A 24,451-nucleotide genomic window follows, 5' to 3' on the forward strand; every position below is an offset into this window, starting at 1 on the left:
GGGCTGCTTAGGGAACCACCGTAGATAGGGATGGCCCTGACTTTTTGTATATAGTTGTTAAAAACTTTTATAGTTTCCTTAGTGTCAGAGTTAGTTGGTTAGTCCCGGACGGGTCTTAGCCTTGGGACAGAGCATGCCACGATCCCCGGGCTTAAAGTCTTGTGACTGCTGCAAGACACCTATGTCAGTCAGTGATCCCCATAAAAGCTGTCTAAAGTGCTTGTGGGGGAAACCCATGTGAGCGACAAGGGTCGCATCTGTAAGAGCTTCAGGCCTCGAACAAAAAAGGAGCAGGACATTCGTCTTCCAGCACTCCTTATGGAGTCGGCCCTCATACTGGCATTGGAGCCGACTAGATCAGACTCTGCTCCAAGCACTGTAGCCTCGGTGCAGAGCGCGCCGCCGGCAGCAACCTCAGACCAGCGCTGATCCCCATCCCCAGTACCAGCTGAAAAGCAAAGAAAGGCTGGGAGGGGGCGTTCTCCTGCGTCCTGTAAAGGGAAGGACAGAGCCGGAGGACAGCAAAGACCCCGAGGGGTGGCTCTTTCTCAGCGGATGGTGGCCTGGCTCCAGCACTACTGAGCTGTTGAGCTCCTTCGAGACCCGCCCGCCACCCTAGAAAGTGGCAGAGGCACTTGGCACCTGACAGTGCCATCCATGTCAGAGGCCTTTCAGGCTGCTACGGACATATTGTCCCTTCCAGTGCTGCCTACGCCAGCTACTGAGGTGCCTCATTCAAGGGGAAAACCTGCCTTGGGACCCTTCCAGCCATATCCATCAGTGCAGCACCAGTCCCCACCACAGGGAGTGCCCTGCCAGCTTTCCACCTGAACAGTGCCACTGCCCCCCGGAAGTGCGTCGGCTTACCTGCCAGAGTTCCCGACGTTATTCCCCGCTCTCTAGGCTGTGTTCACTGGGATCTCAGTGTCAATCGCCGGCTCCCTGGCGCTGACCCTTGGAGGCATGTCCCCAGAGCCCCAGTGCCCGGAGCGTCCAAATCTGTCTCCAGGCTCGCGGCACCATTCCAGAGGGTCAGTATGCTGGTCCCTGGAGTCCTGTCTTCTGTCTTCAGTTCGCCGGTATGGATCCCCACGGGCGCGTCGACCGTCTCCAAAATGTTGATCCTCTAGCTCCCATTCTCGCTTCCAGTCCATGGAGTGCCACGACTCTTAGTGTGAGGCGTTGATCGCCGGGGTACCGTCGCCAATCCGCTGAATGCAGTCACCGGAATCGCAGCACCGAGACACAACGCAGCTCCCTGGCAGAGGTCCGCAGAGAGAGCAGACAGGAATGGGGTAGACAGGCGACATCAGTCCCGTCCTGGTCCCCCAGACAAGCCTTCCCCTCCTCCTCACCTTTTCAGAGCCTGAGGAAGAACTGCCCGTGGGCCAAGGCCACCTGCTGGGGGCATCGGCATTTCCTTCTGGTCCCCCAGAGGCTGCATGGGCCAATGGAGAACCCCCTGGCACCTGTGGAACCCCTGGGCATTTCCCCAACCGTCACAGGGGCATCAGTCGGTCTCGGGCATCAGAAATATGGTCAGCCACAGTCCCCTGCCCGCCCCCTGACTCAGAAGCGGAGTCAGAGAAAGCTTCCCAGGGACAGCCAGCCCCAACCAAAGCTCCCTAGGCAGACGCAGTGGAGTTACCAGGCTCATCTATGCCTGCCTCTTCATCATCTTTGCCCGACGAGGGAAAAGTGAGGCCCTCTCACGCGGTTCCCCAGGATGACGCAAAAACCCACCTGAAGCTTTTGAAGAGGGTGGCATCGAACCTCAAGCTGGAAGCCCAGGAGCTGGCAGAGCCCTCGGACTCCCTGTTGGATGTGCTGAGTGCAGCAGACCCCTCAAAGGTGGCATTACCAGTCCACAAGGGAGTTGTGAAACTGATCAAAGCCCTTTGGCAAACCCCCTCCTCCCTGCCACCCTTCTCTAAGCGGAGGGAGTGGAAGTACTATGTCCCCACTAAGGGGTTTGAATACCTGTACACACACCCCGCCCTAAGCTCACTGGTGGTGTCAGCAGCCAATGAGTGTGATAAACAAGGCCAACCGGGATCGACCCCTAAGAATAAGGAGGTGAAGAGGCTCGATCTTTTTGGTAGAAAGATTTATTCTATAGCCAGCCTCCAGCTAAGAGTGGCCAACCATCAGGTCCTATTTGGCCACTATGACTTTAACATTTGGCAATCCATGGCCAAGTTCGCAGAGTTGCTGCCTGAGGAGCCCAGGAAGGAATTCCTGGCTATTCTGGAGGAGGGCAGAGCAGTAGCCAGGGCAGCCCTTCAAGTGGCCTCAGATGCGGTGGACTCTGAGGCCCGGTCTATGGTTTCGGCCATTTCAATGAGGCGGGCATCCTGGTTTCAGTCGTCAGGCTTGTCAGCAGAGGTCCAGCAATCCATCCAGGATCTCCCCTTCGACGGCTTGGTGCTGTTCGCAGAACAGACAGACACAGCAAGTTGCATGGCCTAAAAGACTCTAGTGCCACCTGTACATGTCGGCGCCTGCGAGGAAGCAGTTCAAGCCGTAACAGTCCCACAGGTTCGGAGGCCCTTCCCGTTCAGAGCCCTTCTGTAAAAAGGGCATGGGCTACAAGCACCGGCAAGGCCATCAGCCGGCCTTCTCAGCTCACTCGAGCTCTCTCCGTACCCAACTGGGTAATAAGCAGGCATTTTGAGGGTGTGCTCGAGGGCGACCTTCCAGCCTCTGTCTTGGATCCAGCATCCCTATTTATTTGCAACTGCCTGTCTCCCCTCCTCCCTGCCTGGGCCTCTAGAACATCAGACTAGTGGGTCTTCAGCACAGTAGCAGGGGGATATACCCTCCACTTATTTCTATTTTCCACCCTCCCTCCCAGTCCCTCTTCAGGGACCCTTCTCATGAGCATCTACTCACTCAGGAGGTGCAGGGCCTTCTACAGGCAGGAACAGTAAAGGAAGTTCCTCTGCATTTAAGGGGAAAGTACTCCTGTTTTTTGATCCCAAAGGCGAAAGGGGATCTACACCCCATCCTTGACCTGCGGGACCTCAACAAGTATCTCAAGAAGTTGAAGTTCTGCATGGTCTCCCTGGCCTCCATCGTTTCTTCCCTGGATCTGGGAGACTGGTATGCTGCCCTCGACCTGAAGGATGCCTACTTTCACATATCGGTATTCCAGGGACACAGATGGTTCCTACGTTTCATAGTTGGGACCACCCACTACCCTTTCCTTTGGTGCTTCCCTTTGGCCTAGCAACGGCACCAAGGCTATTCACAAAGTGCATGTTGGTGGTAGCAGCCTACCTCAGAAGTCAAGGTATCCAGATCTACCCATACCTCGGCGACTGGCTCATCAAGGGCCGTTCCAGGTCCAATGCAGTGTTGAAGTTGCGGGCCACTTTCCAAGCTTTAGGCCTGTTGATAAATGATCAAAAATCAACATTAGTCCTGGTTCAAAGGATAGAATTTGTTGGAGCAGTACTCGACTCTATCCGAGCTAGAGCATTCCTGCCAGAGACCAGGTTCAGGGCAATAGCAGATCTGATCACCAGCGTCACGGCTCATCCGCTAACCACTGCCCAGGTCTGCCTCAGACTATTGGAGCACATGGCAGCTTGCATGTACATTGTCCGTCACACTAGACTCAGTCTGCGTTCCCTCCAGATGTGGCTGACGTTGGTCTATTGCCCGGCCATACGTCACCTTGACAAGATTGTCACAATCCCATCACAGGTTCTTATCTCCCTGTAGTGGAGGACCGATCCAACTCTGTTAATGGAAGGTGTGCTGTTCATGAGCCCACGACCTATGGTGTCCCGATTTTGGATGTGTCCGACCTCGGTTGGAGAGCACATCTCCGTGTACTGCAGACACAGGGATCATGGTCACGGGAGGAGCTCGCGTTACATATAAATATCAGAGAACTCAGAGCCATCCACCTGGCTTGTGGAGTCTTCCTTCCCCAACTGTCCAGGTGGGCGGTGTTGACAGACAACACAGCCTCCATGTTCTGTGTCAACAGGCATGGGGGAGCTCGTTCGTTGGCTCTGTGTCAAGAAGCCCTCCGTCTATGGGACTTCTGTATTCAGCATGCAATCGACCTGGAAACCTTGCACCTCCTCAGCGTTTGGAACACGCTGGCAGATCACCTCAGCAGGTGGACCTATTTGCCACCAGACAGAACAGAAAGCGTCATCAGTTCTGCTCTCTGCAAGGTCTAGGCAGAAGCTCGCTTTCCGATGCCTTTCTCCTATTTTGGTCAGGAGACCTGAAGTACGCCTTCCCACCAACTCCGCTCATCAGCAAGGTTCTCTTGAAGATCAAGAGGGACAAGGTGTGGGACATTATGATTGCCCCGGCATAGTCGCACCAGGATTGGTTCACCATGCTCATGGACCTGGCTATAGCGGACCCATGGCCACTTCCCAGCCGCCCGGACCTACTCTTGCAGGATCACGGTCAGCTCTTGCACCCGAACCGTGCCCCCTCCACCTCACGGCTTGGATGTTGTGTGGCTGAACCTAGAGGAACAAGCCTGCACTAGGTACAGCAGGTTCTCTTGGAGAGCAGAAAGCCCTCCACCAGACTTACCTGGCAAAGTGGAAGCATTTTCTCCTGCTAGGCATCAGAGTAGAATATTTTCCCCAACCCACACATCCCTGCAGTCCATCCTGGATTACCTGCTTCACTTGAAGCACCAGGGCCTCACCTTTTCCTCGATCAAGGTGCATCTGGATACCATATCGGCCTTCCATCCCTGCGTCCAGGGTACATCTGTATTCTCACATGAGATGATCAGTGTCCTGAAAGGCCTTGAAAGACTCTTTCCGCCAATCCGGGGCCCAGTTCCCCAATGGGACCTTAACCTGGTCCCCTCCAGGCTCACAGGTCCACCCTTTGAGCCTATGGCTTCTTGTTCCCTTTCACACCTGTCATGGAAGATTGCATTCCTTGTAGCCATTACTGAGGCGAGGTGCGTCTCTGAGATTAAAGCCCTCTCTTCGGAGCCCCCGTATACGGTATTCTACAAGGACAAGATTCAGCTGTGGCCCCATCCAGCCTTGCTGCCGAAGGTGGTGTTGCACGTCCATGTCAACCAGGATATCTTCCTCCCAGTGTTCTGTCCAAAGCCTCACACGACCAACGAGGCGAGACGCCTGCACACTCTAGATGTCAGGCGTGCCCTGGCTTTCTACTTGGAGCACACCAAGCCCTTCTGCAGATAGACTCAGCTCTTTATTGCAATCGTTGACAGGTTGAAGGGCCTTATGGTGTCCTCTCAGAGGACTTAAAACTGGATCACCACCTGCATCTGCATTTGTTACAAGTTGGAGCAGGCTGTGCCTCCACCGATTGTGAAGGCTCACTCTACTAGGGCTCAGGCGCCTTCCTGGCGCATGTCCCTATCCAGAATGTCTTTGGTACACACGTTCACCACATTACGCCATTACCCAGCAGGCCAGAGATGATGCTGGATTCGGCAGAGCTGTTGCAATCGACACATCCATGAACTCCTGCCCGCCTCCAGAGGTACTGCTTGGGAGTCATCTACAATGGAACGGACATGAGCAATCACTCAAAGAAAAAAAAAAAACAATTACTAATGTTTTGTAACTGCTGTTCTTCAAAATGTGCTGTCCTGTCCATTCCATGACCCACCCTCCTTCCCTTCTGTCAGAGTTCAGACAAGAAGGAAGTTGGGTGGGGGGAGCTGGCGGCACCCCTTATAAGGGCACATACACGCGTCACTCCGGAAGTCGCCAGTCACTCAGAGCCTTAAGCCCTGAGCCTCTCCCCACGCCCCACCCCCCTACCCCAGCCCTGATCCCCCTCCCGCCCTCCAACCCCCAGCCCAGAGCACCCTCCTACACTCCAAACTCCTCATCCCCAACTCCACCCCAGAGCCCACACCCCCAATCAGAGCCCTCACCCCAACCCCAATTTTGTGAGCATTCATGGACTGCCATAAAATTTCTATTCCCAGATGCGGACCTCAGACCAAAAAGTTTGCCCACCCCTGCTTTAGACCATTTCTTCTATACCACACTATGAATTATCTGTATGTTTATATGAGAATTTTGTGGTGTGGGGAGGGTCTTATGAGCAATGGAAAGGAGAAAGAAAATATGGCTTTGGGGGGAGGGAGGATTTTTAAAAGCAGAAACTGTTCTGGGTGCTGAGTATCAAGCGTACTATTTCATTTGTGACTGTTCCAGCAGCTGCAGTTAGAGAGGAACTTGATTGTTCCGCTTGTGAAACAGGGACATCTGCAGTAAAGACAGTGGCTAGAGGCAGAATCTTAATCCACTGGTTTTTTTTTTTTTTTTGTATTTATGGTGTTGCATCATTGTACTTGACTTCTGAAGAGGGATTCAACCAAACAAACTCCTATCCATTTTCCCCTGACAGGTCACAGAGAATCAGTGTTGTGAACAGGAATCTCTGTAATAACCAGGAACATTCACTTTCTCTTGTCTAGAGAGGTTGCTCATTTGTTTCTTGTCAGAGGTTTACAATTTAACCAGAATAGGTGATCCTTAAAAAGAAGATTGGTTAATCAACTCCTATCAGAACAAGTCATTCTCTTCAAGGATGACCTGTAACTTATTAACCAGAAACGGCTAGTATTGGTCAGAGTCAAAGAAGTAACAAAAGATTTCTTCAAATACAATGATGTAGAACTGAAAGGAGATTCCTTTCCTATGTTTTCTGCTTGTTGTCTATAGACTACGCAAGCAGGTCTAAAGTTCAGTGGAGATGCAAATAACAATGTCTGTATGAGGTTGATGCTGAACCCCTTTCAATAACTTTACTGGGGCTAGTGCTCATGTAGTCCGAGGCTGCAAGATGGCGTCCTGGACAACTGACTCACATCTGTCTCTCCCTTAGCCCAGTTATGATATGTATCATAGTGGTTTTGGGCACCCAGAATAGATACTCTTGAAACTCAAAGCCTTGTCAGTAGTTGGTCATCTCCTTTAGTTGTTCTTCACACCTGTACAAAGCCCTGAAACTAACTTCCCCAGAGCCACAATAATGTTAACGTTTGTGTTGCAAGAGCATGGCTTTTTTCTTTTCTTTTTCTTTTTAATCCCCTGTTCTAGATAACCATGTTGATTTTTATTTTGGAACTAAACATGGCCTTCCTCAAGGCAAGGAGTGGGTGGTGCAGTCATTGAGGCAAGAATATTTTTGCCATATCAAAACTCATCATTAGGTGTCTTAATATCTTACGTGCTTTGCTGTGTTTGTCATCTTGGTCTTCGTGTATTTATGCTAGAACAATCTGTTCTGTGGGCTTTTTTTTTTTCTGGCTAATCAGTGATTTTTGGAAGAACCTCTAGCACTGATCCTTAGTCTCCCCTCCTAATCTATGCTTGATTGCTTTCCTTGGAACCTGACTGGTTCTAAAGTCCTGTGCAGTGCAAGCTGGTTAGGGGTTCTCTTCCTTCTCCGAAACTAGCCAGTCTGCTGATAGAGCAGTACTGCGAGGAGTAGAAATGGGGAAGGAAAGGAACAAAAAATCCCCATTAGTGGTTTCTAAAAACCCAAAGGGAATTCTGAAGATACTGAGCGATTAATTAGTAGACCTAGGCCGTAAAAACAGCAGAAAAATAGTTTGGCCTGCCACCTCCCAAATCATATCTGGTTTGTTGTCCTTTTTCAAAGCCAATATGCAAAGCAGCAACCAGGCATGTATTTACTTGCATGCTTTAAATATCAGACTCGGAGGCAGGGACAGCTCTATATGAAGCTGGAGGCTCTATATGTGCTGGAGGCTCTATGAGATAAGGAGAAATTTGCTCAGATTTAAGTCCTGGTTGTGGACAGAGTAAAGTTTGGAGCAATAAGTACAACTAGCGTAACTTGGATCCTCCAAATATCTATGTGCAGAGCTGCACTGTTGCATAATTAGCATGAAAAGCCGAAAAACTGACTGAGCAAATGGAAAAGGAGCAGCTTTTTAGCTTAACAACTTACAGGTGTTGGGTATCATGGAGCCAAAGTTCTTTGTTTTTATTTTTTATCTTATTTTGATAAGAGTTAAATATTAGATAACTAAATTGCATATGACTCGTCTAAGGGCTCATTAAAGCTTCATGTTCTGCCTGTAAAGATATCTGTAGTTTAAAAGAATTGCTAGTGAAAGTAGCAGGAAGTTGCCACTCATCTTGTTAAAAGTTGTCACATCATGTTGACTTGACCTCTGTTTAGAGAATACATTCCCCTTCCTCTGAGGATTGAGGAAAGCTGAGCAGGTCACACATGCACACTTCAGAATTGTACATTAAAATGTTGACACACACATGACTGGATTATGTTTGATGCACCCTAAAGTAAAAGCCTGTTAGTGTCCCACTGTAGTATACAAAGCTATACATTGAATAAGACAGGGAAAAGAGCAGTTGAAACTTAGGCCTGGTCTACACTTACCCCCCAATTCGAACTAAGGTACGCAACTTCAGCTACGTGAATAACGTAGCTGAAGTCGACATACCTTAGTTCGAACTTACAGCGGTTCAGACGCGGTCCACACGCGGCAGGCAGGCTCCCCCGTCGACTCCGCGGTACTCCTCTCGTTGAGCTGGAGTACCGCAGTCGACGGCGATCACTTCCTGGTTCGATTTATCGCGTCCAGACCAGACGCAATAAATCGAACCCGGAACTTCGATCCCCAGCCGCCGAACTAGCGTGGTAGTGTAGACCTGGCCTAAGTTAACTTTGCTTTTGGCCTGCTGTGGGAATCTATTAAGATAAAAAAAATCAGTTAAAACAATTGTTGAAATGATTGTTGCTAGCTGATACCATTTAATCGGCCCTTTATTAAAGGCAGTATATGACTACAAGAGAAAAAAAATGTGTATGGTCTATGTGTAAATGTGTTATCTGGGAATGTAAACAGTGTAGCTAACACCTGTTCTTTGGGATTTTTTTCCCCTTAGTGAGGGAGGAGGAACTCTCTCCAGTGATGTTAAATATGTGTTACTAATTAGTTATTCAGGTATTGTTGACTATGGTTTTATTAAACTTATTCTTATTTGCAATTTTCAACACCTAATTCCTATACCTTGATGACATCCGATTAATTGAAATACATTGCAGCCTCTGCATACAAATTTCAACAGTTTGTTACTGGTTTTGGCCCCATTGTGTCATAAACTATTCAATGTGATGATCATATGCTGCTGCTAGATGGGATCCTGCTAATGTTCTTCTTGGGGAAGAATAAAACTACTACAGGAATTCAAGGTCTCTGCATATCCTAGAAGTCTGGAGTGCTGGGAGGAAACACCTCTCAAAGCATCTTCTCTAACTGAGGGTCTGTTTACAACACACTCAGTTGATCAGGAATTGAATTTGTGCTGCCAACGGATGTCTCTTATTTAAAAACTGGAATTTCTTTCTCACTGGATTTATCACTCACCATCCTTCCCTCGTGCAGGTGCAATTGAATGCTGCTGCTGACTCATATATCCTGGAGGCTTTGCCCCACACTCCTCCTAACTACATTCTACATAGATCATAAATGACAGTTAAACACTCACAGGTTTGTAAGGCACCAGGGTGTTGCCTGTTAGCTTGAGACAATGTGGTTAACCTGTCTTATTTTTCTTTCTACAAAAAAAGATCACAAACCATTCCCCACAAAAGCAAACTAGGAAATCCAGGACTTTCCTAAAAAAATTTTTTTTTTCTCATCTGGCATGGCTGTTATCCTGATGAACATCAAAATCATATTCCAGCCCCAGATAATGCAGAGAGAGAGGGGAAATGAAAGGTCAACCATCCTAAGTCCTGTTGATTTCCAGAGTCCCAGAGACACTTTATCAAGTGCCTGAGCCTTCCTGAAAGGCTCGCTTGCTTGGCTGTGCACACCGACCCTGGTCATGTGCCAGCATGTTTCAAGCAGCTGAGGATTGAGGGGCCAAGTGAACAATCATGATGATACTGTCATTATGTCTGAGATGGAAAACTGGGATGGGCAGTAACCAAAAATGTGTGCTTTCCTGCTGATTTAGATCCATCTGGAAGGAGTCGTTCTGTATTCCTGAGAATTCATACATTACACACATACCATGAACAACTTACCTCATACCAAATGACTGGGAGAAATATACAAAAGTAGAAGGAGAGTCTTAAAAGGATGCAGCTGTTTTGTACATTGCTACATATGCTTTGGTTCCTTCCTTTGCAGCTTTCTCAGCTGTCCCTGAAATCATGAGCTATAATCTCCCCCTTTGCCACCATTCTTGCATTTTTGCTACACAGACCTGCTGTTGTAACCTTTTAATCAAGAGGAAAAATGCAGAAAACAGTTTAATGTCTAAGTTTACACTTTGATAAAGCCACTAATCAGTTAATCACTTTCTCTTCCACCCCAGCCCAAGAGTGTTTACAGATGAGAATATTTATTTTACCCTGTATACTGTATCAGGTCACAGTACATAAAAGGGCTCTGTTGGCTTTAAATCCTTTTTTTTGTAGTACTGCACGCCACACAGCAAAGGCTAGATTGTGAGAGTTCATAAAATGAAACATTCATTGCTAAAAACTAACACAATGATTTCTGTCTGCTACAGACAAGTGGGGAATGCTGTCCGCCAGTACTGATACACTCAAGGTTTGTTGAAATCTTCAGACTTTAATTCCATCATATGTAATGTGCCTAAACTCCTTCACACTTACTGTGAATCTCCCAAAAGAAGATTGCCTTAGTGAATAACTGAACCTGTGAATCAGTTTCTTCTTTAATATTGCAAAGGTCAACATATTATATTCAAGCTGCTGAATGTATAAACTCCGATTATTTTCAGTGCCGAACACTTATCATTTCTTTACTAGCATACAAAGGGCTTTGCATCCTTCTAATATTGTCTCTTGGTTTCTGGGCTTACCCATATTCAGTAGTTGCACAGGTTTAATGCTAGGTGTGTCTTTAAACCAATGTAGTTCAAATTGTGCAAAATCCTGTGCCGACACTCTTAATTCTGTTTAATTTAGGTTAATAATCTGGTTTATATTGATTTTATTTTAATTCAATTCCATAAATAACGCCTAGAGTTAAACTGGTGCAACTCTGAATATAGACTAGGCCTCTGTCTCTAGGTGGCTGGATATGGAGATAATGCAACATGAATTGCTTTCACCTCCTTTGCCCTACACGTTGGGATTGAGTCTCTTATTGTCTTGGGAATGTGCATATGCTCACCTGCATTAATATAGGACTTTCTGGAGGGGTCTGAGCAAGTGCTTTCCAAGTAAGTTTATTTTATTTCCCCCCCGCCCCCCCGAATGTAACTCCCTCCACCATAGCCTGCTTCATCATTACCATTGCACCCCACTTCAGGTTCTCTCTACATGAATGCTTTTACTATAGAGACTTTCCTGACAACCAGGGACAAAAAGAAGAGGGATGGAAGTTCTCTTTCAGTAGGTGCATGTGGAGACTTCTCTCCCCTTGGACTGAGCCATTGTTACCCTGTGGATGCATACGTACAAGCATATCTAGCTCTTCCTCCACCCTGGGGCTCCTTCCTCATTTGTTAACTTGATCTCTCTTCCCTTCTTGAAATGGGATGTAGTAAAATCAAAGACGTGACTGCGGTGCCGATTTTGTCTCCTGCTATTTCACTCTGTTGCTGCTGGATTCTGTTAAAATAAAAACTGGTGAAAGAGGAATGGCAGTATAAAGTTTCATCTGATTATAAATGCAAACCCCATGCCTTTGGACATTTTATTGTGATTGGCTAAATTGTTGGTATTGCATGTACCCGTGATTAGATAACTGATCCACAGTGTTTTCTATCTTTAAATTTATGTTCAAGACTCTGGATGTAGGCATGAAAAATGAGATCTTAGTTAAAATCTGAGGTACATCAAGTAATGAAAAGAAACATGAGCAGGTTATGGGAATTCAGAGCTTTTTGGTGACTTGGGCCAGTAAATATTAACTGAGTCTGCTGTAAAGGAGCCAAATACTAAGGGTGTATTATGTAGAAGGTAGTTGATCAGGAAAAGGATTTGAGGATTGCATAAAAATCTTTAGATGCCTGCTTAGCATATGTTTCAGAGGGTTTGTGAGGTAAACAGTCTACTTCAGCTGAGGAATAGAATGCAATCCCAAGAAGCAATACTGTTACTGTGCACATTATCCGTTAGTTTCCATTTACCTTATGCTTTGCATTTGTCTAGCATATTTTTACTGGAGGGTCTCTAAAGCACTTTGAAAACCTGTAACCCCTTGGAACACCACTGTGGGCTGTCCTCATTTTCACATATGAGGAATATGTAAGGTATTGAGAAGTGAAGTAAAGCTTTGTCTATACTATGCACCTTTTAGCGACACAGCTGTGCTGCTACAGCCGTGCCACTACAAGGCACACAGTGTAGCTGCTGCTTGTAGGCAGGAGAGAGCTCTTCTGCCGACAAAAAAACTTCCACCCTGCAATGAGCCGCAGCAGCTTTGTCGGCAGGAGAGCGCTCCTGCCAACAAAGCACTGTTCACACCGGTGCTTTTCTTAACACCCCCGAACAACAAAAGTTTTGCCTACGAAGTTCCGGTGTCAACAAAGCCCAACGTTTCCAAGGTCATTCAGTGTTTGGGTCAGAGCAGGGGACAGAGCAAAGGGCTACTGACAGGGCACAGCAGAACCACTGCTTTAACCAATAGAGTGTGCTCTCAAATGCAGTATTCAGTACTGACCACTGTGGCATATAGAGTAAATATGGTGCTGCCAGGGTGAGAGTATAATGAAAGCTGACTGCGCTGATTCTAGGCTTACAGGATTCGGTTACTCTGACCCACTCTGACTAAAGAGAATTATTTCATATTCGGACAAGATCATTGTTCACACTGCGGAGTTTTAAAATGCCATGAAAGTCAGAAACTGGGAAACTTGGAGAACTGTTTTGTTCAACGAGTGCAACAGAAAACAAATTGCAAGTTAAAGGCCACTGAATCTAATGGGTATATGTAGGAAAGGATGTGCAGAGATTATCTATGCAACTGCCACTGGCTTGTTTGATCAAATCTGCCAGCATGACTTGACTGGGTTTATGGGAAGAGAGGAAATGCAGCTAATCTAAAGGGGGATCTAATCTTTGGGCCAAGTGATTTCTTGCTGTCCTTTCCAGGCAGAAATAAAGTGCCTGTTGGGCAGGGTGAACTATTGTGGCTTGTAGCATCCCTTACCATGTTCAGCTCTCTTGCCTGGCTAATGCTCAGGAAATCTCCTTTTCTGTTGCTTATGTAACCTGGCGCAGCCATTCCTTTCCAAACATATACAAGTTTACTTTAAAAAAATAAATAAAAAAAAGCGATGATTCCTAAAGGGTTAATGGGGACTGGTTCATATGGTTCATACAACCCTCTCGTATTCCTTAACTCTTACTGTAGTATTTCTTAGTGGGTGTTCTACTTGCACTGACATTCAGTCAGCCTTGTGCCAAAGGACAGAGCGATAACAGGCATTACCTGGCCAAAACCTGTTGCTGCTGTAACAAAGCAGATTTTTTTTTTATGTACATCTCATTCTTCTGCCTTATCTGGGCAGATTAAAATTTTGAATGTACTGACTTATCTTCAGATAATGCTGTGCTAGTTACAGCATAACACTCCAATTAAAGAGCTTACCTGGATGGGAGATGAGCCAGAAAGTCACTGCAGGTGTCTAAACAGGAGACAGTGTGTGACCATTGTCAATTTTTTTTCTCCCTTGTGAGAAGAGATGTAATGTGGATTTTTTCCCCCTAATGTATATGCGACCAGACTTTCCTAAAATAAAGTGTCCATTTGCTCCTGAATGGTATTCTGTGGTTGTAGAGGCCTGCTGTGTTGCAAAATTGACCACATTTGTTTAACAAAGTTGCATCTTATTGCTGTGGATGTGACCATAACTGTGTTACATGTTTGGTTTGGTTTGTTTAAAAGGGGGAGGGGGAAGCCATGGACCATGTACAGATTTATTTGCACAGACAAAACGTAAAAGTCTACTTTTTTTTTTAAAGTTTAAAAACTTGGGCTAAAGCGGCATGCTTTTTGTATATCTGGCTATGGTATGGCTCACTCCTATTCACACAGGCAAGGCCCAACTGTTTAAATAGTTGTAATTTAACATGGTCAAGTGCCTTTGATTAATAGCATAGACAAGCCTGGGGGGTACTGTGGCCAAGTTTGCTTGTCATTCTACAGTTGTGTTCTTCATCCAAGCCCCCACCATTCTCTTGCTCTTTTCTCGGAGGGCTGGGTGCATGCTCTCCTTTGTCCCCTTTACACTGACCCAAAGGTCTTGTCTGCAATACCATTTTTATTCAAATTTCCGACCACTGCACTAACAGCAGGTCTGGCAATAGATGAGACAGACCCGCCGGCTGCCTTTGAACCGCCTTAAAGACCTGCTCTGAGCATAATCAGACAGCCAAAAAGTTAAAATACAGGTGGCTTGTCTTTAGTGACACACTCATCCTTGCTAGCACTGGAGCTGTGCTGATATTGCAGTGGTGGGAAATTTGAAGGGAAAATGCTGATGTAGGCACAGCCAAAGTATATGCGTGTATGGTTTGGTTGTTTGGAAAGGCTCAGCCTTCTTACACATTCTTGTTTTGCTATCTAAGCTTTCTTTTCCCCCCCTTTCCATACTACCAGAAAAGGAAGATGTCAGGAGAGAGATCCATCTATCCATCCATAATATCTGTTTTTTCTTACTCTTTTATCTTCCTGCAAACTAATTTGTCTTTTTTTTAAGTGCTCTTTTGTTCTTGTTTACAGTCATATCCTTATTTTGATGGACAATCTAAGTGGAACATGTGTCTAAAACTCTTTAAACATTAGCCTGAATAACCTCCTGTATATGCAGCCTTGGGCAGAGGGGAGAAAGTTATTGGACTGGCACTTTGACCTTTGGTAAATCCTCAGTCAAGTTGGTCATTAATAGAGTTAACAGTAAAGATGTCATTGAAGGAAACCTGAAGCTGCATTGGAGCATTATTTTATCCTGGGGAAGTACCTTGGAAAGAGAGAGAACTTTGTCACCTTGATTATGTTGGAATGATCTTTTGCCTTCAAGTTCATATTCCAGTTGATATCATTGAAACATGTATTAGTTTCTTCCCTTTCTTGGATTCTATTTCTAGAATCCTTGTTTATGTTCAGTAATAACTCCAGGAGTCTAGGAAATTGTATACTTGAGTGGGGAATGGCAAAGATGGTGATGTCTGACACAATCTATTTGAATTCAAAAAGATTTTAGCAGCCTAACAAACTTCTGCACAAAAGTGTATTTGCTGTTTAATGGTATTAGTGTCCGCTTGAATTCTCTGCTGATGTCAAAAATACATAATTGTTTCAAAATGGTCAAGAAGTTGCACTCTGCTTAGAAAACTGCTACATATTTTTCCCTCTGCACCAAAATTAACTTATTTTTCAGCTCTTTGTTTTTATTTCATGCTGGTATGATCAGCGGCGGCTCCAGGCACCAGCGCTCCAAGCGCATGCCTGGGACGGCAAGCCGCGGGGGGGTGCCCTGCTGGTCCCTACGAGGGCGGCAGTCAGACAGGCTTCGGCAGCATGCCTGCAGGAGGTCTGCCGGTCTCGCGGATTCCCTCCCCCCCCCCCCCCCCCCCCCCCAAAAAAAAAAGAGATCAGAGGGTTGTGTAAGCAATTGTTCATCTGTCCCAAGCGTTTCCTCATTTTGGGATTTCACTGAGGTTTTGTCTACACAGAGAAAGCGCACTTGTTGAACTTAAACTCGTACAAAGCCCTGTATGGACATTCGCTGATCTTGGTGCATATCAGCTTATTTCAGTTTAACTTAAACTAAACAGAAACGCCATTCTTGCATCAAAGAACTGTTCACGCACGCAGTTTAACTACATCGGTTTAAACTGACACCTTAGTTTATACTAGGGTTACCATTGAACATTCAAAAAAGAGGACACGCCACAGGGGGTGTTGGCCCCGCCCACAGTCCACCCACGCTCTGCCCCCACTCTGTCCCAGGTCCTGCCCCCTCCCTGCTCAGCCCTGCCACCGCACCCCTCCTCACCCCCTGGTCCGCCGCTGGCTTGCTGCATCAGTCCCCCATCCACTGCTCACCTCCTCCCACCTGCCACTCACTTCCTCACTCCCCTGCCAGAAACCCCCATGCCCGCCCCAAGAACCCCTGCCTGCCGCTGGCTCGCCGCTTCTTGCCTCCTCACCCCCACCTGCCCACCCGCCGCTGGCTCCCTCGCCGCTCGCCTCTTCAACCCCCGCTGCCCGCTGCTGGCCTTTTCACCTACTCACCCCATACCTACTCAACCCCCGCTGCTCACCGCTCGCCTCTTTACCCCGCCCCGCTCGCCTACTCACCCCTCCTGCCACAGGTCCCTCTGGCTCCTAGGATCGGGGCAGCCGAGAGGTCTCCACGTGCTGCGCCGGCCACAAGCGCAAGCTCCGTGGCTCCCATTGGCCGGGAAAAGCGCCAATGGGAGCTGCCGGAGATGCGGAGCAGGACTTGCAGGCGCCAGCAGTATGCAGAGAGCCTTCCCCCCGACCCCAACCTAAGAGCCAGAGGGACCTGCTGGGGGGCGAGGTGGGGAGTCCCGGTGGTGCTTACCTGGGGCGGTTCCCAGGAAGCATCCGGCAGGTCCCTCTGGCTCCTAGGGTCGGGTCGGGGGGGGGGGGGGGGGGGGGGGGGGGGCCCCCTGGCGGCCGCCAAGCCCTGCTCCGCGGCTCCGGCAGCTCTCATTGGCGCTTTTCCTGCCCCCACAGCTCTGATTGGGCAGGAGGGAGCCGGTGCAGCATGCGGAGGCCCCCTCCGTCTCTGTGCCTAGGGTCCGCCCACACTGCAGGCTCCTGCCCACGGGTTACCATACGTCCGTATTTTCCCGAACGTTTTTAAATATTTAAAAATTCCTCCCGGACGGCGATTTAAGAACTAAAAAGCCAGACATGTCCAGGAAAATACGGACGTATGGTAACCCTAGTTTATACCAGTGTAACTTTCTCATGTAGGCCTTAGTTTTCTCATTTCCTTCCTGCTCAACATGCATATGAATAGCGTATGGGCTGTCAGCTGGCATTCGGCTCTGTATTTCTATTTCGTATGACCTGCCTGGCTGCTGCAATTGAAAGACTTAGGCCATGTCTATAGTGTGGGCTACAGCAGCTTAACTGTGGCACCATAGTGCAAATGCTTCCTACAATGAAAGAACAGGTTTGTCTATCACTGTAGGAACTCCAACCTCAGTAACTAGGTTAATGAAAGCATTCTTCCCCCAGCCTTGCTGTGTCTAGAACACCTGCCCCTTCTGGGGCACTTGTGGCTTCAACAAATCTGCCTACAGCAACACCGATCTTTGTGGTTTCTATCAACTGATAACAGTCCTCAGCAGGCCAGGCCCATTTTCTACCTGCGCCTCTAGCTATAGCCTTTAGCCTACAACAAATATTGTACACAATCTTGCACACTTGTCAAGCTTCCCCAGTAGAGAGCTCTGTAGTTCCTTCATCCAGACTCCAAAGCTCCCTTCTTTTTATCTCTAAATGGGCTCCAATAGTGAAATGCATTTTAATTTTTTTTAAAATGGTGTTTCTCCACCACATACCCAGTAAATGCACTTTGAGGACAATGTTGTTGCAGGAAGGGTAGTTGCATGTATTGGGGCTCAAAATTAAATAACCTGGGTTTTATTATATTTATTTAATTAGTGCTGTGTGTTTATTAATTGGGTTTGGGTCTCTGTGCTAAGTACAGTGTCTGATCCACATTGGCAAGGACGGAAGGGTAGGTGCATGGGTGAGTGAGTGAGAGAGAGACACTCTTACCTGCATGGTGTTGGCCAGTGTAAGGAGAGCCTTCTCCTCAGAACACACAGTATACAATGTGTTGTCTCTGATCCTAGAAGAGATCGTTTCTCTGTGCTTAGATTAGACTACATTAAAAGTGCCAGGAGTGCAACCTGAGAAGTCCTAAATTGCATTTTGAATTGACGAGTGAGGACTAACTAATCAGTTATGGATTTCTATTAAGGGCTTGTCTTCACTAGACTTTTGAATTAATTAATTGAGTTAATTGCCAATTAAGGGTAAAGAACAAACATTGATAGGATCAAATGTGTGGGGAGAATGCATGCCAGCTTTTACAAATGTGTTAACTACCTCGAATTAATTGCAATCAAAAGTCTAGTGAAGACATATCCTAAGGCCATATCTACACTACTACTTTCGTTGGTATAATTTATGTTGCTCAGGGGTGTGAAAAAACACACCCCCTGAGTGACATAAGTTACACCAACAGAAGTGCTGTGGAAGTGGACAGCACTATGTTGACAGGAGAGCTCTCTCCCGTCGGCACAGAGCAGCTACACAAGTGATCTTACAGCAGCACAGCTACACTGGTACAGCTGTGCTGCTGTAAGCTCGCTAGTGTAGACAGAGCATAAGAGTGAACTGAGTAACCAACTATTTCTAGTGAGGAAGGTTCAAGTATATATCCGAACTGCGGTCAGATGCATTAATTAATTAATTAATTAATTAATTAAAACTTTATAAACTTCTATACAAATTATCTGTTGCCACTGGGCTTAGGTGTTGTTTCCAGTGCAACCTCCCTGTGGTTCAGTTTGGGAAACGCTGGACTAGGCTAAAATACCTCCAAAGATCGTCCCCACAAATGTGAGGATTCTTCATGAGTCTTCAGTGCCGTCTAGGCCTGCGCTGATGATTTGCTAGGCTTTTGATTTGCTAGCTCTGCAAAGCAAAAATATTGACCCCACCACAAAATATTATAAACAAACATTTAGCAATCAAATAAGCTCAGTTAATACAAAGACATGTTATGAGAAAGAAAGCTGAATGAGAAGCAGGGCTGATTCAAGAAACTAGAGACCGGATAGCATGAAATAACTTGGAAAAGTTAAGCAAAGGAAAACAAACCAAATGGAGCCCAGTTTTGTGCTGGCTCGTCAGCCTTTGCCAGGGACAGCAGGTGAAATAGCACTCGCCTGTGCTTTTTTGTGTTTGCATTTGTGTGGCTTGGCCAAAGGATTCCATTAGGCCCTGTTCATGTCCAAGCTACTCTAGGTCTTGTAACAATGTTTGAAAGTTTTACAATTTGATTGACTGTTTTGCAGAATATGTCCCCACTAAACCATATTCAGTAGCTGTGCTAGACACCAGCTGAATACTACTTCACCAACATAATGTGGGAGTTGGCTCATGAGCTGCATGGGGAACCATGTAACTCTAGCCATAGCTTATTCCCAAGTAAACCTGTTTAAACACTGCTGCAGTTTTGCAAAACTCTACTTGTGTGGAGAAACGTTTAAATAGGCAAGAAAATTTTCATTAGTGGGTTGGGGAAATCTGAAGAACTGTCCCAGATTGAGGTGTCATTAGAGGAGATTTTGGAAAAAATTGATAAACAGTGATAAATCATCAGAGCCAAATGGTATTCACCAAGAGTTCTGAAGGAACTCAAATGTGAAAATGCAGAACTACTAACCATGGTATATAACCTGTTGTTTATAATAGCTTTTGTACCAGATGACTGGAGGATAGCTAATGTGATGCCAATTATTAAAAAAGGCTCCAGAGGTGATCCCAGCAATTATAGGCCGGTATGCCTAACTTCAGTACCAGGCAAATTGGTTGAAACTACACCTCTACCTCGATATAATGCTGTCCTCGGGAGCCAAAAAATCTTACCGCGTTATAGGTGAAACCGCGTTATATCGAACTTGCTTTGATCCGCCGGAATGCTCAGCCCTGCCCCCCCCCGGAGCACTGCTTTACTGCGTTATATCTGAATTCATGTTATATCGGGTCGCGTTATATTTGTGTAGAGGTATATAGTAAAGAACAGACTTATCAGACACATAGATGAACACGGTTTGTGGGGGAAGAATCAACATGGTTTTTTAAAGGGAAATCATGCCTCCCCAATCTACTAGAATTTTTTGAGGGGTCAACGAGCAAGTGGACAAGGGTAATCCAGTGGATATAGAGTACTTAGATTTTCCGAAAACATTTGACAAGGTCCCTCACCAAAGGCTCTTAAGTAAAGTAAGCTGTCATGGGATAAGAGAGAAGGTCCTCTCATGGATCAGTAACTGGCTAAAAGACAAGAAACAAAGGATTGGAATAAATGGCCAATTTTCAAAATGGAGAGAGATAAATAGTGGTGTCCCCCAGGGGTCTGTACTGGGACCAGTACTGTTCAACATATTCATAAATGATCAGGGGAAAGAGGTAAACAGTGGGGTGGCAAAATTAGCAGATGATACAAAACTACTCAAGATAGTTAAGTCCAAGGCAGACTGTGAAGAGCTACAAAAGGATCTGTCAAAACTGGGTGACTGGGCAACAAAATGGCAACTGAAATTCAATGTTGATAAATGCAAAGTAATGCACATTGGAAAACATAATCCCAACTATACATATAAAATGATGGGGTATAAATTAGCTGTTACCACTCAAGAAAGATCTTGGGGTCGTTGTGGATAGTTCTCTGAAAACATCCACTCAATGTGCAGCGGCAGTCAAAAAAGCGAATAGAATGTTGGGAATTAGGAAAGGGATAGATAATAATACAGAAAATATCATATTCCCTCTATATAAATCCATGGTATGCCCACACCTTGAATATTGTGTGCAGTTCTGGTTGCCCCATCTCAAAAAAGATATATTGGAATTGGAGAAGGTACAGAAAAGGGCAACAAAAATGATTAGGGGTAAGGAACAGCTTCCATCTGAGGAGAGATTAATAAGACTAGGACTCTTCAGCTTGGAAAAGAGACGACTAAGGGGGGAGAGGATAGAGGTCTATAAAATCATGACTGGTATAGAGAAAGTGAATAAGGAAGTGTTATTTACTCCTCATAACAGAAGAACTAGCAGTCACCCAATGAAATTAATAGGCAGCAGATTTAAACAAAAGGCAACATTTCTTCACACAACACACAGTCAACCTGTGAAACTCTTTGCCAGAGGATGTTGTGAAGGCCAAGATTATAATAGTGCTCAGAAAAGAACTAGATAAGTTCATGGAGGATAGATCCATCAATGGCTATTAGCCAGAATGGGCAGTGATGCAAAACCATGCTCTGAAGTGTCCCTAGCCTCTGTTTTCCAGAAGCTGGAAATGGATGACGGGATGGATCACTTGATGATTGCCTGTTCTGTTCATTCCCTCTGAAACACCAGGCATTGGCCACTGTCGGAAGACAGGATACTGGGCTAGATGGACCATTGGTCTGACCCACTATGGCCATTCATATGGTTGGTTGTGTTTCCTTCTTTCCCCCTTCCCCCAGTCTTAGCAAGGATGGGTGAGTAAACTTTGTGCCTGGTGTCCAGTAAAATTTCATTACCATTTTTCAAGGTTGAACTAAGGGGAAGTCTTGACGGGTATAACTTTCTACTTCAAGCTTCGTGTTGGGCATTATGTCCAGATGATTTTATCTATAAATTGTTTCCTTGTAGGTGGTGTCAGATGCTGCTGGGCAAGGGGTTGCTATCACTGGGAACAACACCTTCAACAACTGGAATTGGCCTAATGCTGTCATCTTTGCTGCTACAGTAATTACAACAATCGGTGGGTATTTAGCATGTAAAGTCTCCTAGCCTTTAAGTTCAATGGGCTGGTACCCTCTCTTGTCCAACTGGCTGTTCACTGAAGGAAGATAAAGGCTTATAGGAAATGTATACAAATCAATAAAAACCTTAGAAAATGTATCTTTAAGACACATTTGGTGAGGCGATGACAGTTTTTCAGTTTCTGTGTCCACAGAACTCAAATCTTAGCAAGGGAAACATTTCTATTATGTATTTCAGAGTAGTCACAATCCTGTGTGTTGACAAGGTGGGATTAATGTGTTCTTAGTTCACATCAAGGCTTATGCTTGCAAGTCTGTGTGATATAAATTTAGCACAGAGTGTTGCCTTTAACTTAAAGGAATATTCTTTGGGGCTTGGCACATCCACACATGCATGAGATTTTGTGAAACTCTCCTATCCCGTACAATCCCACACACTCCCAAACAAGCTGTCGATAAATGCCTTGTCATTAGTGAAAGAGACAGATCAGAAGGCCTTCCTGTTTGTCTCCTGTATTTCTTGGAGAAACCTGGGCATAATTGATGAACTCTCCTTAATCTCACTGCTGATGTGTTCATGTGGAATCCTATTGCACTGTAAGGCTTATTCCTCATCTCGGATATGCAGACAGACTGTGCTGCAGGACTTGCAAAATCAGCTGCTACCCTTTTGCAAAAATCTGCCTTTGCTTTTGCAGAAGGTCTTTGCTGATATGTCCAGAGAGCCCTGCAAGATGCAGGAAAACATCAGGGGCACTGTTTGTTGTTTTTGTTCTGACAAGGAACACACACAGTGTTTGCAAACACAAATTGACCAGGGGAGATGGAAACCTTACTGCGAAACCAAATACAGCATCATGTTCTGCTTGTTACTATTATTAAAAACCTTTTGGAAAAAAAACCTGACTTCATTGTTCTTTAACTTCCAGTAAAAAGTTCAAGAAAGCAAAAACTGGTTTAAACAAGAAAATTCTGGCAGAGGGTTAGAAATAGGACTAGTTGTCCTTCCTGGGGCTGTGCTCAGAATATCTGCTCACCTCAGTTGCTATCAGAGGGCCAAAGCCCTGACCAAGGCAACTTGCTCTATCACAACTTTTTCCTCCACTTCTTCACTACCAGGCTTCCTTTATCTGCAGAAATACCAGGGCAAGGCGTAGATGTTCGTCTTACCTGGGACTTCTCGTACAGCAGATGTCAGGGAACAACTCCCTATGTATATGCTGAACTGCCTTGAATTGGCATCTGTGAAAATGGTCTTTTATCTCTTTCAGGCTATGGAAATGTTGCTCCTAAGACACCCGCTGGACGTGTCTTCTGCATATTTTATGGGCTTTTTGGAGTTCCTCTCTGCTTGACATGGATCAGTGCTTTGGGGAAGTTCTTTGGTGGGCGTGCCAAGAGGCTGGGCCAGTTCCTAACAAAGCGAGGAGTAAGCCTGGTATGGATTTCTGCTTGTTTTTCTTCCTGCAGGGTATGGTTGGTGTGTGACTTGAACTTCTAGTTCTTCAGCTCTCTGCTAATCTGGGTAGTGTACTTGGCTATTAAGGACCATATTCTGCAATGGGATTACATGGATTGAACTGAGAAAAGGACTCAGCCCTGTTTGTAAATTTGTAAGAGGCAGGATCTGTGACCACTAGAGTTTGTACAGCACAATGGGGCCCTGATTGGGCCCTCTAGGTTATATGGCAATACAAACTTTTGATAATATCGTAGTCACTATGGAGACATTTACAAAACAGTGTTACAAAAATGTGTATAATCGGTATACATAACTGAATGTTAATGCAGTAAAACCAAGCAGGTACAGGAAACTATTGAGGGTGAAATACATGTATGTACACAGGCAGGTAAATGGGTTTTGTGCAGGCATTGGGGGAGAATGGGAAGGAAAGTGCTAAAATTCTCTCCACGTGTGCCATGAATTGCAGTGTGTATGGTGATCACTCTTATGGCTACTCCAGCCACAACATCCCATCTCTCCAGCACAGAGCTTAAGTGCTATGGGGGCCACGTTCTGCCTCTCTGTATCAGAATGAGTTTTGCCTATAGAGAATTAATAGGCTGATATGGATTACAGCGCTGTTGTTCTCTCAAAGGTGTTAGTGGTGTCACCTACACCTTAGTGCAGCTTGAGTGACTTGTGTAGTTCCCCAAACCCTTTGATAGAACTGAAGCCTAGGAATTCAGAATACTGCATGTTTAATTCTTGTAACATGCCCTGGCTCTCCTTTTTCTCTTGAACCCTCCAGTGCTATCTCCTGTCAATCCCATAGTGCTCCTTCACTGATCACTTGCTCCTCTTCTGTCAACTGTGCCTCTACCTCCACTAGCCTTTTGCAACCCCCTTCCTTACTACCAGAGCACTCCTTATCTTTTGCTCCAGCAGCCACTGTGCGGGGTTGGTGATATGCTCATGGACTTCAGTATGCAGGCTAACATTGATGGACACACTGTAAAATGCACTGAGGTGGAAGAAAACTTGACTTGTGTTTCTGAATTATTATTTTTTTCTTTATCCTTCACAGCGAAAGGCACAAATTACATGCACCGCTATTTTCATTGTCTGGGGAGTCTTAGTCCATCTGGTCATTCCTCCCTTTGTCTTTATGGTGACTGAAGGCTGGGACTACGTTGAAGGTCTCTATTTCTCATTCATCACAATCACCACTATAGGATTTGGAGACTTTGTTGCTGGTCAGTTTACTCCCTATTTTATTATTTGTATATTGCCTGAGGTGTGTCTGTCTTCGGTGTAAATGTCAGTGCTCTGGTGTGTGTGTTCAACTTCCTGAGGTCTGGGTGCGTCTGGAGGCTTTTGCATTACTGAAGCTTTTATTAAAGATCAGCACTACTCCAAGAGACTCTGAGGCTGGCCCTGCAACTTCTCAAAATGGCA

General features: G+C 45.9%; 1 protein-coding gene across 2 annotated transcripts in view; it reads left to right on the forward strand.

Annotated features, from left to right (window-relative positions):
- Positions 1-24,451, forward strand: part of KCNK5 (potassium two pore domain channel subfamily K member 5) — a 60,514-nt gene that overhangs the window by 30,351 nt on the left and 5,712 nt on the right. Inside the window, exons 1-4 of one of the 2 annotated variants that reach the window (XM_024203467.3) lie at positions 9,050-9,523; positions 21,440-21,551; positions 22,824-22,990; positions 24,081-24,249. In XM_024203467.3, the coding sequence (XP_024059235.2) occupies positions 9,503-9,523; positions 21,440-21,551; positions 22,824-22,990; positions 24,081-24,249 (469 nt within the window). In that variant the 5' untranslated portion in view covers positions 9,050-9,502. Of the gene's footprint in view, positions 1-9,049; positions 9,524-21,439; positions 21,552-22,823; positions 22,991-24,080; positions 24,250-24,451 lie in introns of those variants that run through there. The other variant, XM_024203466.3, reaches the window with a different exon arrangement.

The sequence above is a fragment of the Terrapene carolina genome, unplaced genomic scaffold (genome assembly GCF_002925995.2).
Source record: "Terrapene carolina triunguis isolate 2854851 unplaced genomic scaffold, T_m_triunguis-2.0 Scaffold85, whole genome shotgun sequence".
In the NCBI taxonomy this organism is placed as follows: Eukaryota; Metazoa; Chordata; order Testudines; family Emydidae; genus Terrapene; species Terrapene triunguis.